The sequence below is a fragment of the Xiphias gladius genome, chromosome 22, assembly GCF_016859285.1.
Source record: "Xiphias gladius isolate SHS-SW01 ecotype Sanya breed wild chromosome 22, ASM1685928v1, whole genome shotgun sequence".
Taxonomy (NCBI): domain Eukaryota; kingdom Metazoa; phylum Chordata; class Actinopteri; order Istiophoriformes; family Xiphiidae; genus Xiphias; species Xiphias gladius.
Genome location: NC_053421.1, coordinates 7,490,277 through 7,507,669, shown reverse-complemented (window position 1 = coordinate 7,507,669; position 17,393 = coordinate 7,490,277). Strand labels below are relative to the sequence as shown.

At 39.8% G+C, this 17,393-nt stretch overlaps 1 protein-coding gene across 1 annotated transcript in view; it reads left to right on the top strand.

Annotated features, from left to right (window-relative positions):
- Positions 1–17,393, top strand: part of bckdhb (branched chain keto acid dehydrogenase E1 subunit beta) — a 62,768-nt gene that overhangs the window by 3,595 nt on the left and 41,780 nt on the right. Inside the window, exons 3-8 of the mRNA XM_040118428.1 lie at positions 587–655; positions 3,330–3,463; positions 5,422–5,577; positions 9,105–9,213; positions 12,900–12,997; positions 16,076–16,186. Of these exons, the coding sequence (XP_039974362.1) occupies positions 587–655; positions 3,330–3,463; positions 5,422–5,577; positions 9,105–9,213; positions 12,900–12,997; positions 16,076–16,186 (677 nt within the window). The remainder of the gene's footprint in view (positions 1–586; positions 656–3,329; positions 3,464–5,421; positions 5,578–9,104; positions 9,214–12,899; positions 12,998–16,075; positions 16,187–17,393) is intronic.

Sequence of the window (17,393 nt, the reverse complement as noted above, 5' to 3'; positions counted from 1 at the left end):
AAGACATTACGTTGCGTTCACAAATTCGACAACGAGGCATTTCATTGCTGCTCTTATTCGTGCCTCTGGCTTCTTCTCCATAGCAACGGCAACCAGATCATGGACATTGTAGTATCGACAGCCGTCCACCATGCCAAAATGATAGGCAAAACGTGATTGGTCCAAAAACGAAGGTGAACTCATTAGAACTGGTGGTCATAACATAAACCTGCATGATTGTTACATTATCCGGGAGAAGTCTGTGTTTCTAAATTAAGTATCATTTTAGGATATTGCTTAAAGAAAAATTTTAACTGGAATACGGCGTTAGGTAAAAACCTTCCACACCTTCCAAGCGGCCCCTCTCTCTCAAAATATTTGTAGAAGGTAAGAAACAACCAGTTGATCAGTTCTCTTTAGAAGGACGGTCAAACCCCAATCAGAGAGCTGTAGGCGGGGCTACCGGTATGCTATTATTGTTTTTCCCCTATCAGGTTCTGATTTTCGCTTTGGATCCTTACCTTGTGTTTTTTGCCGATTCGGTTCTGGTGTGTTGAGGAACACGCACTTTCATCACTGACTGACTGTGTTTTGTGTTTATCTACAGTCATCTTTGGGGAAGATGTTGCCTTTGGTGGAGTATTCCGATGCACAGTGGGTCTGAGAGACAAATATGGTAAGAGATTTTATTCCCCTTCAACCCCGCCCACCCACTCAAAAGTCACCATTTCTGAATCTGCTGAAACTGTCAGCAACCTGCTCTCCGGTCTGCTTTACGTGATTTCTCCACTAGATAGCAGCATAGGACTGAGAAGAATGTCACCACCCTCTCACACACAAGGTCCTATTACTGTTCATTCACCTAGAGGACCAGAAGGATCTGTTTGCACATATTTGTCCACTGTAGCCGGGTGGCTTTACACAGTTGATACAGTGAGCTGGTATAGTGTGACAGTGCCCATTGCTCTGAGTTCCTTTTGCATTTTTTCTCAAATATTGCTAGTGAAATGTTACATTCAAAATCTTACAGGTTGATGATCATCATCTTTCTAAAGAGGTCTACCCAAAATGATAGGTAATATCAGTTTGTTTTGGGGTCAAAATAGTATTTTAGGGCCAGTGTGTTAGTTTGCTTTATATTGTAATATGTTCTTTTTATTTTTTTTCATTCTTTTGAATATTTGTGCCTTAAAGGGCTGAATTACATCAGGCAACAACTGTTGCAGTTCTGCTCTCTTTTTCACAGAAGACAATTCACTAGTCATAGTAGGAAAAGCACAGGTGTTACTAATAACATTAACAATGGCTCTGTTCTATTCATGTGTATCTGTAAGCCATGACAGTGTGACAGTGAGCCAGCATGAATAATACCAGGACCCTGAAACCGAGGCCACTAAATGGAATTAATTATTTATACCTGTTTCTCTCCGAGAAATGTCAAAATGTCAAATGTCTGCCATGAAAAAAAGGTTATTGGGATGTAGCCACTCCTGCAACTAGCTTTTAAGTATGGACCCATTAAAAGCAATGCATCTGCAGTTTACTTAACTATTAATTTATGCATTTATTATTCACTGATGATTTACCCTTTAAAACAAGCTGACACCTCCAGTTTGGTTCCACAGTTGACAATTTTAGACATAAACCTCTGTGGGGAGAGAAATTACTGATGACATAAAATAGGCTATGGGCATGTACAAGATTGGTGCTGGGAGGAAGAGCAGTCAGTTGTTGAAACTAATAACTCCTAGATGTATTGAAATATATACAACCTTTTTATCAACTGTCATTTTTAAGTAGATCAGGGAACAAACAAATTGCAAGCTAAAAACAGGTCCTCCAAAACAGGTTGACTCAACATAATAGGGAAACCGAGCAATTATAGTACTTACTTGTTGTTCTTGTTTATCATAGTATAAAGTAGTATAAACTAATTGGATGTCATTAGATTTTCTTGTTTCAAGTTCGTTTTCAGTTTGTTTTGTTAAATTTTAATAGCGAGGAGTCTCAAATGCGTCCTACAGTAGCTGGCTTTGCCTTTTTGTTTTCATTGACGTCAGAAGTGTTGACCTTTTGGAGAGGGATCATTATTTTCCATCTCATCCTTGTGTACAGTGGTGGGCGCAAAGCTGTTTTTATCCCTCTCACTATTGAAAGGGATGGTGCACACCACTGCCACCCGCAGCCATTATACAGAACAGAGGTTAATGCAGGGTGTACGATATATGAGTGGCTTTTTACAAGGCGGATGCATCCACCTCGGCGATCCGGCTCTGCCGCCACTGGTCACTGGCTACTTCTGAGTGCTGTTTCCCTGAAAACAGCAGCACACATTGACTCTGTGCTTTGACTAGCTCTCCGTCTCACTAATGTGTTTAGCCTTTTTCACTGAAAGCAGCGGTGGTGTCAGACAGCACCAACATTTAAAGTTACCAAAACATGTTGTCTATTTAAAATTGCATTTTAGACTCATCGGAACAACTGAGGCACAAACTTAACGATGCATTTGATAGTCACACATTGTGTTATTTTTAACATTTCTTGGTTGTATTATTCATCATTAGTTGACTTACTACTCATTGCCTTGATGAAACACAGAAGCACACACACACACACACACTTTATTGTCACTTTGACATGAAGCTGCATATTTATGATTGGTTCAGTTTGAGCACTTAATTTTGATCGCTTAATTGTTCATTTCTCCAAGGGTTTGTGTTGCTGTGGTTGCTAATTGAACTATGTGAGCACAGCGGGGCACATAAGGGCAGAGTTTCACTGCTGAGAAACACACTTCCCAGCAAAACAGAGAGCGACCGGATTAGCAAATACACAAAGATGAGAACAAAAATAACACACTCAGTCCAAATTTAGATACCAACTCCTGCGGCTCTTTGCCATATTATAGGGTGGAGAATGAAAAATAGTTTTGTTTTTTGTTGTTTTTTTTTTACTTCATGGGGGTTGTGTTAACATCACAGGCTTGGTTAGCTACAGCTGAGGAGGAGTCATCAGCTTGTCACTTTATTTATTTATGGACCTCATGGCATTTTAAGTGAGTGTATTCTTTGCAATCTCCTCACTCAAGTGTGCAGCATACACCTTGCTCTGTTATCAGAAAAGCCCTGCTGCTCCTTAGAAAACCTCTACAATTGGTGGTCAGCGGTCCCAAATAAATAATTAGATTCAGTGGACCACACCTTAAACTTTCAACCTCTGTGTGAACTTTTCTGTCTGTGGAAATCGAAACAACGATCAGTCCTCCCACCCAGTAACCACTGGTTTCTTTCCTCTACTAGTAGCCCAGCTTCTCAGTCTTTTTTGTCTCCTCTTTTCTACTGTCTCCCCAGGTAAGGACAGAGTATTTAACACTCCCCTTTGTGAGCAGGGGATTGTGGGATTTGGTATTGGTGTAGCTACTGCTGGTGCCACAGCCATCGCTGAGATCCAGTTTGCTGACTACATCTTTCCTGCTTTTGACCAGGTAAGCCAGACTCCCTTGCTCAGTAGACTTTTTTTTTTTCCCCACCAGAGATCTTGGTTTGTCATAGCAGGAAAAGCACAAGTGTATTTGATAACATTTAAAACAACTGCATTCCATTTAGGTTAGCTCTTTCTGTTTTTGTCAGTGAAATTTGTTTCACCTGTGCTTTTCCTGCCATGACATGCCAAGATGTTTGGTATGAAGTCAAAATGTTCTTCGGTAGAAAAGGCAATTGAGATACTATCGCACACTACTACAGTGTCAGCATAAGACAAGAACTATTGATATTTTAAGAACTTATTTTTTAATGTTAATGTGGTCCAGGAGCGACAAAGGTGGAAAAGTATCCATGTTTTTTTTGGTTTTTTTTGTTTTAGTTTTGAAATGATATTCCATCAACATGGTTTTTAGATATAGTGACGGCATATCTAAGTGACCTAACTATTCCTATAACAGTGTATGCCAACAAAAACAGGTAGCGAATATGCCAAAAAACTGAGCAAAAATCAGCCTTGTAAAGGTTTAAAAAAAAGCTGTCAACAGAAAAATGCTGTGGAAGATGTCTCTAATCTAAAATTGTATTATGCGCAACTTTAGAAAATACAGTTTGAAATCATTATGCTAATCCCTGATACTAAATTGATTATAACTTGCACAAATGCAGAGTATTGAAGTTGTACTTGTTGTACTTGCCTGGTGTACAAGCACATTCTGTTTCACTACTGCAGGGCTCTGCTCTTTGTCCAGCTAAGAGTCCATACCACCATTTTTGTACACAAGTAAACGATGCGTAATCACTGAACCTGAACGTCATTATCCCGGTTAGCAAAATGACAAGTCTGTCCAACAGTCGAGGATATCATTCTGTAATATATCTTTGGTTTGCATCCATGCGCTCGTCCTAGTGTAAATGTGGTAGTACCCTGTGCATATGCAGTTTAATTTTTGTAGAAGTGATGAGGTCTCCTGGCAAAAGATACAAATTTCAGTATCTTCAGTAATAACTAGCAAAGAAAGAAAGAGAATTGGGGGGGTGGATTAGATGCCATTTGCTAGCCTGGTAGCCACTAATATAAGTGATTTCATTGTTTCTTCTTACTGTATTATCTGATTGTGTATTGTCTCATATTCTACAATCTAGTTCAGAAAAACCAGTTGAACAAAGGGAAGCCCCTTACCATGCCTTCCTGCTTTGAACCTTCCCTGAGCAAGATTAATGTAGCATTACCAGGCTGAGCCGGACAGTGGGCAGTTGTGCTGTTTTACTATGCATACTTGTTGACATGTGAATGTGAGTCCCAGCAATGTCAAGGCAACATCAGACAGAATTTGTGATACTACAGCTGGTTTCTAACAGGCTCCTGTTTTGATGCAGAGATACAGTAGATTTAAACTGGTGTCAGGCCTTGAGTGGGCTCCCTCTCTCTCCTTCTGTGCTCTCACTTAAAATGATGCAGTCCAAACTGACCGTGGAGAGACATAAAAGCTGAATTAACAGCCCACCTGAGTTTCATCGAGGAAAACCTTTTCGGAGGAAGCCCAGTATCAGAAACTGTACAAGTAGGTAAAAGAAACCAGACACTTGAGGTGATTGTGCTCGTTAAAAATAAAAGTAGTTTTTTGAAAGCTTTAAGAGAAATAGCAGAGCGACTTGCCAAGCACATGTAGCCCAAGGATGATGTCCACTGGTGTGTTCTTTTCTCATAAAAACAGAAGAAGATTCTCCTTTTACCAACTGTCTTTTTGCTTAATAATTCCACTTGACAAGTGGTTAAATCAATATACACTCCTAAAACCTGATTGCGTTATGTCACAATGTATTAATTGTCTTTTTACATACTGAAACTTAATGCTTTGGTTGGTGCAACAACTCAGGTGTTCCACAAGGTTCAGAGGAGTTGTATCATCTTATAACGTCTGTGGTTGTATTAACCTGAATCATAATGGTCTTTTTCCAGATAGTCAATGAGGCAGCCAAGTACCGCTACCGTTCTGGCAACTTGTTTGACTGCGGCAACCTCACCATTCGGGCTCCGTGGGGATGTGTTGGACACGGATCACTTTACCACTCTCAAAGCCCAGAGGCCTTCTTTGCTCACTGCCCTGGCATCAAGGTCAGCCATGTAGTTCATCACAGATGCTGATTTGTTCCTTGTTCTGACTTGACTTCTTTCCCTGCCTTTCTATAGTGTTTTTTGGTTTGTGCAATGTTGAAATGTTACGTCTTGCCCCAAAACATATTCAAAAGTATTCTGGCAGAACATTCCGGTTTATGAAATGGGCCGAATACATCGGTGTAGTCCAAGTTTACAGTCATTAGTGATATTCATACTAATACAACAATAATACTGAAAGTAAATACCGAAAGAAAGCGCAGAATGTGAGAAATAAGTACAATAAATACACATTTTTTTGAAGGTTAGTGTCAAGTCAAAACAAGTTAGGATTGTCTCTAAACTGAAAAAACAAAATCCTGGTTTCTTATATCTTCCAGCATTGCTTGAATATTGTCGGCACACAAAGACAGAAGTTTGTGAGAGGTGCTGAAAAAGTAGCAGGAGGACTACTTTAATTGAATGATCATGGTACTATTATTATTATAAATCATAGCCAAGCCTGCCCCCTCATATGTGATGAATTGTATTCTAGTGTTACAAGGCCCAAAGTGTATTATTAAACAGTTTTATTCCCCCTGCATCATTATGCACAAAACAATGCAGGTAAAAAAAAAAAAGAAAACTGGGGCTTCAGAGTTTTACGAGTCTCTTATCTCAAAGATGTACTGAACAACAGTAAATCCACAGGCACTTAAAGCATCTTGGATATGACATACACCAACCCATATCTAGAATAATGCCATAGTGTGGGGAAATGTAAATCTCAACAGTCAGTGCCACCGGAGGAGATAAGATAATGGTGGAGGAACAGGTGACAAAGGGGGTGGGTTAGATGAAAACCAAGGATCAAACTACTCTCTGATCTTAAAGGAGTGGAGTTATTCTCACAATTCCACTTCCTCCACAACTTCTTTCTTTGTTGGGTAGCAATAGTTTGGTTTTTCTCTACCCCAAAGAAGATGCAGTGTATAAACAAACTTAAAATAGAAAGGGTTTTTAGGCTTTTGCTGAGATATTCTTAATTGTTGAACTATGCTTTTCTGAGGAATGTAGTGATGCAGTTTTCACTACAACTTCTTGTTAATATTGTCAACTCGACCATCCCTTCCAAACTACTCATCTTGCCTGTAGAAGTGTGCCCAGTACTGTTCTACTCCCCAGACTCAGACTCCATCTACACCATGCGATTTAATTTTAAAACACTCTTTTGAAGTGAAAATGATTTGGGTCCACATTAGAGTTTCCAGGTTGTTAAAGTAGAAATTTTTGTCCACTGTGAAGCACCTGAACAATATAAAAATTTCTAAATCTCTTCTTTACCCTCTTTTCAGTGGGCACAGATAACTGCATCACAGCCCAAATCTGGGCAGCAGTGGGACGGACGTCCAGCTGAGCAAATGATTATTTATGATTGCAATGTCGTTTGACGAAATCCATATAAATTCAGGTTAATGACAACAGCTGGGCTGTATCATCGGCTATATCAACTTTTAAAATGAAAGTTAGAAATTTAAAGCACGTTCACATTAAGCCTGTTAAATTTTTAAATGCTTTCACAAAACCATGATGTAAGCCAGTCGTCTCTAGGGCTGTCACTTTTTCGAAAAGTCAACTTTGGACAAATTTGAACTAGCACATAATTCATTGGAACTACTTTGAATGCAACCAATATAGTGTATTGCAACCCCCAGCCTTCAGTATAATCTTTATATTTTCTGGTGTCTCTATGTGAGTTTGCTATCTTATCGGTGATGGCCTTTTTACAAGCTTCTGGGAAGGGTCCTTAGGATGAGTGTGGGGAGAAGTAGGCCTACACACAAAGTTGTACGTTTGACTCTACGCCGCGTGTTTCCACTTGGGTCGCAAGTTAGCAGATGGGTCCTCAGACTTGTTGTCATTGTAGAGTAAGGCACGAGCTTTTTAGAAACAACTTCATCTTTGTTGGTAATTTTGCCATCTGTAGCGAAGAACCCAGAATACTTTGATACACTGCATACATCCGTACTGTGATTATCTGATTAGCATGGCTTTGCTTGCTGCTGTCCTCCATTTTTATTTAGTAGCTTAGCTTGGAGTGAATTTTAAGAGTGCCCTCCACTGGATCACAAGGAAAATTACTCCAACGGTGTCATGCACTCATAGAGAGTAAATTTTGAATTTGTTATTACAGTTATTACAGTTTGAATATTTAATTTTTTTCCCTACCTTCAAAAGTTTAGTTTTTTAAATTAAAAGTGACAGCCCTGGTCACCTCTAACTTCGTCTGTGATACCCCCTTTTAAATGTCAGTGTAACCGATTGCGCAGTGTTCGGATGTTCTCTCAACACGGCCCTTGAACGTACTCTCAAACGCTGGAGGCGCGCCAGACCGTTCATTGTGAAAGCAATGTCCAAATAACATCCTGACACCACCCAACGTTATTTAAGACTCAATAGACACCCAACCGACGAACCAAAAGGTTTAACTTTATGTCCTCTAGCGCACAGGATCAGTAACTTGGAGACAACCAATCACGTGTTTAGACTCCTTCAGGAAGTAGAATCACGGCTGTTTTTTACTCCATGTCAACAAAGTAAAAGTACTTCAAACATACCGGGAGAAACACGGATTTTTGCGGACAACGTCTTCGGTCTTCAGTATAATATAATTCTGACGAGCTACTGGGACATGAATAAGAAAACTGATGTGTAGAAACAACAACCAGTGTAAATTTAACGTAGGAGTAGTATAAACTTTGTGCTCATCGCCAAATTCACCTACAAGCTTTAAGCTTGCGAGACACGAGAGAGAACCTAATACTTTGAGTTTGTATGTGTGAAAACTTCCTGAGGAAAGTAATTCTCTCACACACAACTCCTCACTCCTCACAGATGTATGACCCCGAGTGCTGTATGCTCCAAACACTGATAGTGTCACTGAGATGGAATTAACAGCATTTGCTCAAAGTAAACAAGTCTAAGTTAAAATGTCAAATATGAAGTCCATTCCTGTTTTTTTTTTTTTTTTTGGTCCTAATTATCATCATGAAAGTTCCTCATAATCCACAGACTGAGGATGACTGTATGGTTTACAGACACAGTTCACACACTGTGAGTAACCACTGCTGAGAGCAATAAACATGTTGTCTCTCAGCAAAGGTCAGCCTGATAAATGTTAATCTTTGTGCGTACTAACATCACTGTTTGCTCCATCTGAGGTCCAGTGTTGTCATGATACCCCAATTTTGAACTAAATACCATTCAGAGGTTTAATATCTAATCATCTGACATATTTACAATGCCAGGGGGTAGAAGAGATGAGAGATATTATTGCAGTACAGTTGAGGAGTTGATATTTAGAGTTTGCAGTCACTCTTGTGGTTTTTTATTGTTAATCTTTGTTGAATTGTGGCTTCAGCTGTCTCTGATATAACAGTACATATTCTTCTGTTCAATATTGATAGTCATAGGACTCATCATGGGACTGGATATTTGTCTGCAGTATGGAAATAGTAGCCTAATGAAGTGCGTCTTGTGCTCCTCAGGTTGTAATACCTCGTGGCCCAGTGCAAGCCAAGGGGCTACTCCTCTCCTGCATTGCTGACAAGAATCCGTGCATATTCTTTGAGCCCAAGATCCTGTATAGAGCAGCAGGTAAGATGAATTGTGTGAGAATAGTCAACATGTATCTGGAGCCTTGTTATCTTTGTTCAGTTGCCCCCCCTCCGATGTTCAGCTTCCTCCAGCTTCGTGCCTTGCTCGTCCGCTATCTGCTAGCTAGGTTTCCTTATTGCAAGCAAATGTTTTTGCCTTTAAGAGTTGTGAGGCAAGACAAGCAAACAATATGCCTGACAGCAAGCAAATTGAGATCAGCAGGATCACAAGTGTGAAGCAGACCGTCTAAATGGGCTGTGAAGTGTTGACAGTGCCGAGCTGAATCCTCTCTCCCTCCACTCCTTGTGAGGAGGGAGCATAGTGTTCTGGGTAGCATAGTTAAACTTATAGCCAGCATGGCTTTGGGCTGGCTGCCGTGCAAAAGGGTCTCCAACAAAATCATAATAAACTCTTAACAGCTGTTGGCAGCTTTTACAAAACAGTGCTGCCTGGGTTACATGATAATAATTTGATATCTTTGATTAAGACTGCGTTGGAGGCTTGAAGGTGATGTTTGAGCGCATTATAGTAATGAAAGACAGAACTGGAACAGATTGGTACTACCAGCCTCAAAGCAAAGCCTCCATTTTTTACAGGTTTTGTTAGTTTCCCACTTTGATAAGAGCCAGATGAGATTGTGAAATGTTTCGGCTAACAGCTGATTTAGTTTGAGTTAAGGCAGTAGGTTAGTGATCGTTGTCCAAAACATTTTTCATGTTACCAAGCAGTCTGATATTAAAACCACTCATCAGCTCATAGAGTGGGACTCCATTCATGACATGTCCAATATTGAGTTTTTAAAGAGCAACAACATTTACACGTTTTAAGGCCCGGAGCAAAATTCATCCACACATCTTCATGAGATATTTGGTTCTTGCAGAAGCTTGATGACTACTCACAAAAACCAACAAACAAACAAAAAAGACTCTAGCTAGTGAACTAACTGCAAACACTAACACGTTTGGAAATACTTTTGAAATAAAATTGAGGAACATCAAGATAAAGTTGTATGCAAGCTATGTAAGCTATAGTTAACTGTTTTATACTGTAACCTAATTTTTTTATTTGGTTTTTTTTATTGTTATATTTTCATATGTATCTCTTTACAAGACATGTTTATGTTGAAATAAATATACCTATACAAGTAGTTATGTCTCTTGTTGCATCGGTTTTTGCCTTCTTATGGACATAATGCTGAAAACAGATATTCGAATGTTTCAAACCTATGTGTATTTTTAGAAGGGATAATCGAACGTCATCTTTGGCCAATTATGACAGATCTAGCTAATGTTAACTCTAGAGTTTAGCTGAGAATAATCAAATTTTCACTTTTTTTTCAGTATCAAGATAATTCAGTGGTAGTTTTCTGTACATCAGTGGGTGCAGTGCAAATGGGAACTGCTAATGGCTAATTCGGCACAATGTTAAAGGTGCCAGTTTTCCAAAATGTAAACAAATGTAGGCTAGAAAAACGGAGTCCAAGCTGTAGCCCACAGCTAACTAACTGACTTCACTGCAAACATACTTAATGTTTACATCCCCCAAAGTCTTCAAATTATGGGACTGTATGATTATGCCCCCAATAGAAATAAGACAAAGAATAATAATTGTGGACGTTGGGGCCTGCAGTCAATTTTGTTTGGGGGTGGGTGCCCTAATAATATGAAAGGTCTTGCCAGATTTCACTGTTTTGAAACACACATTGTTGACATTGAATATATTATATAACAAAACATAAAGACAGGCTTACTTGTATAATTGTTGATGTCTGTAACACCTCACAGCTGTGGCCTAATAATCTTCAAAACTACGTTGGCTTCAGCGGCTGTGAAAGAATTGATAATGTTTGTTTGAAAAGTATAGCACTGTGGCAGTGCAAATCATTGTGAATATAATAATATGATACAAGCATCATTTCTCCAATTGATATCGTTCGGCTGTGCAGACAAGCAGGTGTCTTAGTTCTTGGCAGTGGTTTTGTTTGCATTGTTGCTCAGTTGGCCCTCATTGGTTTAGTAGCCCTTTGGAGAGTGATGAGATAGTACATCAGTAATATGCTGTATGTAAGAGAAGTCTTGCTCACTGCGTAATTTCTTGCAGCATTTCCATTTGGAATATTTGAAAATATATTAGATACATTTTTAAGAGGCCGTGGCAAGATATGGGTAAGTCGATCAGGTCCAGGTCCTGGTTTTTTCACTTTAAAGTGAACGCATTACTTTACCATTCCACTCTCATTAACACATAGTCCCCCTTTTGTCTCTGGGTATCTTCTTTTTAATTCTCTATGATTTGACAGCTGTATGAAAAATCACTCATCCATCTCAAACAGGGGGTTTAGTTGTGGTAGTGTTTCAGAGGTTATTTTGATTTCCTACAGGGGCAGAACGAGCCAGCTCTTGTGCCAGGTCAGCATTTCTCTAATGATGTCTGCCTGGATTATGAAGTCATGTTTTTAATTGTAGCGGCCTCTCTCTTCTTGTGCAGAAGGGGATAAAAACCACACATTCGTGTCATCCAGGCCGTACTCTTTTGTAGAGATTCCACTAATTAAATCATAACCTAATTTTCATAATTCAGTTTTAACATTCTGCGAAATGCTATTATTCCAGTCATATGGCGTATTTTCTGTCTGAAAGCCTAAACCAGGAGTTGCATATGATTCACACAAGCCCTTAATGTTGTTTTAGCACAGTAAGTCATTGAGATGGGCAATTTTTCTTTCCTTTACAGCTTCTTGAAGGCTTGAAGGGATCCTGGAAGTCATTCAAGGTTTCCAGAAAGGTCTCCACATTTCTGCGGAGTATAATTACTCTGCCTAATTGTAATTTTGACTTCATGTGTTGCCATGTAGGAATGCTTTTAGCCGTTCAATTCCCCCAAAATCCATTTCAAATTTTAAGCTCCTGTGCTCTGCATGTTTTGTAGCCAAAGGCGTAAGGATGATTGAGATTCAAAGATAATAAAAAATGCTACATTGTTATTATATGTTGTGTCCTTGCAGTATAAATAGTGCTAATAAGCTAAATGTTTAAAAGTGATAGTTTCAGTTTATGATCTTTTTTTTTTCATTGTAATGATTTCCATGACTCTGCTTCAGTTTTCCGAGACATTATTAAATATTATTCAAACCATATACTTACATGCACTTTGTCTTGGACTTTGGTTCAAAGAGAAGCTGGCTACGAGGCACCACTTTTTGGACTGATGTCCCGTTTATGTGGCCCCTATTCTGATTGATATCCCATCCCACCAATGTTTTGTTGTCAGGATTATTCAGGGTTATGAGCTTGTAGCTGGCAGAAGTTATCATTAGGTCATGCATTAGATTGTGCAGATAAAAGCGCACTCGGCCTCTGGTGGGAGATGAAACTCTGGAAAAAGCACGAAGAAGCATTTCAAATGGGCCAGTTAAAATGTTGTAGAGTCTGAATTTTTGTCCTTTGACAGTCTGTCATTTCACTAGTTTGTCATGTAGTCTATCATTTAGAGGTACGTTCAGTTGGAAATCAAAGTATTTTACATGAAAACCACAGGGTTCATGGTAAAATGATGAATGAATGTGTTCAGAATTGACCCTTGATGATTTTGTGAGTGAGCTTGCATACAATGCGTGTGCACATAAGCACTTGATATGAATATTAATGAATATTAATCTGTTATTGAATATGCGTGTGATTCTTAAGTGGAGCAGGTTCCTGTGGAGCCTTACACCATCCCACTGTCGCAGGCCGAGATCCTACAGGAAGGAAGTGATGTCACTCTGGTTGCCTGGGGGACACAGGTAGGTGATCTCATGCATCAGTGGAAAAACTCTCAGCAGGTGACCTGAGCACTTGTAAATTGTCATCTATCTTTGCATCATTTTCCATGTCCACAGTAAAAAAGAAGCCCAGTCTCATCTCCAGTAAAAGACATTTAAAGCCGCAGAGGCAAGCAGTGGATTAGCTTTAATTCTATCACAAGCCCCCTCTGTCCCAGCAGGGTCTCTCAGCCAGCAGTCTGCGGCTGTTTCGTCCTAGACATCTCCACAAAATCAAGGCTGTTCTTGGCTCTCCACACTTTCCATTATTGTCTTTCTTTTCATCCAAGAGATTTTATTTTCTGGAGCTCCTTATAAAGGTGCCTGTAACACACCAGGAGTCATCCCCAACTACGATTGTACTCAGGCACTTTAACAGGCTTATCCAGGTTGTAATGTACCTGCAGCATGGGAGGAGTGTCAGAGGGCGTTAAGGGGAAAACGTCTCTGTTAAAGCCAGTATTATAAAGGGCAGACAGAGGAGAAAGAGGATCCAGTAAAGTACTGCAAAGCATGGCTCTCCTTTTTGAAGTGCCACTCTTCTTTCCCACCTCATTACTCCCCTCGTCTATCAGGCCTGTGCAGATGAGAGTAAAGAAAACAACTTGCACAGGGTGGAGTGAAGGGAGCAGTGCTGAGTCCTCTCAGTGAAAATTTCTGATCAATCAAGCAGGAAGTTTTTTCCCCCTTCCGTAAATGTTTGCCCCCTAAAAAAGGTTCATTGTATTTGAAGATAATATTGTAATGGCACCATCATTCAAAAATAAATACTTGGCATTATTGAGCGTATTTGTTAGGTTGAGGCAAGGCCTGTATCTTTGAAAGTGGCTTGACTGCTAACAACTCTTATAGTTGTGGTGTTATTGATTTATTACAGCAATTCTTCTTTAGAAGCAGCCAGTAATGCCTGCCACTAAACACGGACTTGGTGATTTCCAGTGCTTTATTAGTGAAATGATGAATTAATGGGACGAACTTCGCCACTATGTTTTGAGCTTTACAGTGCTGTTTTCAACTTTCTGTTTATTAGGCAGTGATGGATCACATGCTGTGGTTTCTGTAGTAGAACACAATGCTTAAGTTATTATTACTACTATTATTATCATTATTGTTGTTGCTGTTAGTATTAAATTACTTTTTTTTTTGCATCCTGCATGCCAGAGTAGCGCTTAAAAGGTCGATAATGTGGATGCTACGAAATACCAGTTTGAACACTGAGTTTTGATTACATGTAAAGTTACATGTGTATACACTAACCAAGCACTTTATTAGGACCACCATATTAATATTGGGTAGGGGCTCCCTTTTCTCTAAAAAATGGCATCAGCTCTTCGTGCATGGATTCCACAAGGTATTGGAAACATTCATTTGAGATTCTGGTCAATGTTGACATGATTGCATCACATCATTTCTGCAGATTTGTCAGCTTCACATTCATGCTGCCAATCTCCTGTTCTACCACATCCCCAAGGTGTTCTACTGGATTCAGATCTGGTGACTGGGGAGGCCACTGAAGTACAAAGGACTCACTGTCATGTTCATGAAACCAGCTTGAGACAACTTTTGCTTTGTGACACAGTGCATTATCATGCTGGAAGTAGCCTTTAGAAGATGGTAAACTGTGGCCATAAATGGAAGCACGTGGTCAGCAACAATACTCAGATAGGCTGTGGCCTTCTAACCATGATTGATTGGTATTAAGGGGCCCAAAGTCTGTCAAGAAAACATTCACCACACCATTACACCACCACCACCACCACCAGCCTGGACTATTGACACAAGGCAGGTTGGGTCCATGGACTCATGTTGCTGATGCCATATTCTGACCCTACCATCTGCGTGCTACAACAGAAATCCAGATCCATCAGACCACCTTAAGTTTTTCCAGTCTTCAACTGGCCAGTTTTGGTGAGCCTGTTCCCACTGCAGCCTCAGACTTGTTCTTGGCTGGCAGGAGTGGAACCCGACGTGGTCTTCTGCTGTTTTAGTCCATCCACCTCAAGTTTGGACGTTTTGTTAATTCTGAGATTCTTTTCTGCTCATCACAGTTGTACAGAGTGTTTATCTGAGTTACTGTAGCCTTTCAGTCAGCTCCAACCAGTCTGTCGATTCTCCTCTGAACTCTCTCATCAACGAGGAGTTTCTGCCCACAGAACTGCCAGTCACTGGATGTTTTTGGTTTTTGGCACCATTCTGAGTAAACTCTAGAGACTGCTGTGTGTGAAAATCCCAGGAGATCAGCAGTTTCAGAAATACTCAAACCAGCCCGTCTGGCACCAACGATCATGCCACGGTCAAACTTACTCAGATCACAGTTTTTTCCCCCATTCTCATGTTTGGTATGAACATTAACTCAAGCTACTGACCTGTATCTGCAGGATGTTATGAATTGCACTGCTGCCACATGATTGGCTGATTGGATAATTGCATTAATACGCAGATATATAGGTGTTCCTAACAAAGTGCTCGGTGTGTGTATGTTTTATGTAATATATCTTGGTGCTGCGAACCAATTCTAATAAATGACACATTGTTGAAATAGCAAATCCAAAGCAAATGGATCAAATTTGTCATTAAAATCTGACGTTTTTTTCCCTGTACTGAGTTGCAGTTTATGTTGCAACTGTAATAGCCTACTTAATATAATGCAGTAGCAATCTTGTGCAGTGAATATTTAGAACAATTTTGTAGTAATTCTGCATTTCAGTGATGCATTTACATGATATGATATTGTATAATTACATAATTGTTTGTTTATTGAACATTTTACAACATCTTTGAAATTGTATTTAACACTCAGAAGCTAAGACTGGAACAAGTCTGCTTGTGTTACAATAAATATTGCAGCTCTGCAGCTTCTGGAAGTAATATGAAAATGTACATGTTTATTATCCATCACCTTAGATTTTTAAGTGAAGCCTACAAGAATGTAAACACATATAGTGCTTAACCGATGTAAGAAAGAGTTCATGTTCTAGCAGAGAATAAAGCCAAGCCAAACTATAAACTGCACTAGCTCATTAGATTTAAAGACATTCTTCCCTTTCTTTTTCCACTTAGATCCATGTGATGAGGGAGGTGGCTAACATGGCTCAAGAGAAACTCGGAGTGTCATGCGAGGTCATCGATCTACAGACCATCCTGCCCTGGGATGTTGAAACTGTTTGCAAGGTAACACGGTCACGCACTCAAAAAAAGACATGAAGCAAGGTGTCTCATTCTCTGCTGAAGAAAATATTTATTTATTTTGGTTCTGGGATGTATTAACAAGTATTCTGTAATTCTTTAAAAAAAAAAAAACGTGTGCCAGTCTGAATCTTTGGGGATTGGTACTGTATCCGCATTCTGAATTCACAAGTGATTACTTTGACAATAAGATCATCATTTGGCATAAATATTGTTGCCACTGAAGAGCTGTTGTTCAATAGACTCATCTTCCTGCTGTATAATGTGTGTATTGTGGTGCAATTTGAGGCAGTATTCCTCTGGCCAATGTGGTTCTCTTTGGTGCTTGATAAACAGGATTCCTTCCACAGCTGGTGAGACTCGACTACTAGTTTAAGGAGTTGCTTTCCAGTGGGTATTCAATCTTTATTTATTTTCAAATGGGGGAAGGAGCAAGATGTGAGACAGTTTGGGGAATAGTGGCAGAGAGAGGTTCTTTCCTGGTCACCAAGGGTGAGTGTCAGTAGACTAAACCAGCAGGAGAGAGTCTGATGTTTTGAAACACTCTTTGAAAATGAAAATCAAAGGTGTGTAAAGCAGACCTCAAGGAGCTTCACCGCAGGAGTTTAACCATGTGTATGCATCCTCTCCGCTCTCGGAACACTGCTTTTTAAACAGCCCTTGAATGTGTCACATGCTTGTTTTTCACCAGATACATTTTAATTTTGCATATTTATTGTCCAATTTTCGTGCTCCTCTAGTTAACATACAAATTTGTCAGTGAGCACCGTGCTGTGACTGCCGCCAAGCAAATCTTATAACAAACACTTAAAGCACAGGATGAAATTGCAGTCGGAGGGTAGTAATTTAATAGGGAGTCTACTGGAACTGATGGCAGAGACTGTAGTATTGTTCTGGCACTGAAGACTTTCAACTCAAAGTGAGCAGTAGTTAGCTACAGATTTTGTTCAAAGAGGGGACTTCTGAAGTGGATGTGTTTTCATTTTTTCTTTTTTTTTTTTATTAAGTAGCAGCCCATTAAAATAACTGCCATGGAATTGAATAGTGTGTTAATGTGCTGCTTAGTGGGCCTAATGCCAGGCCCGCCACCTCATGCTTGTCAACATCTCTTCTTGTCATTTCCTCCAACCAAATCCCCCCCCTTAAATGCCTGTCAAACCCATAAACCAGTTTCCCCACAACCCCAAACACA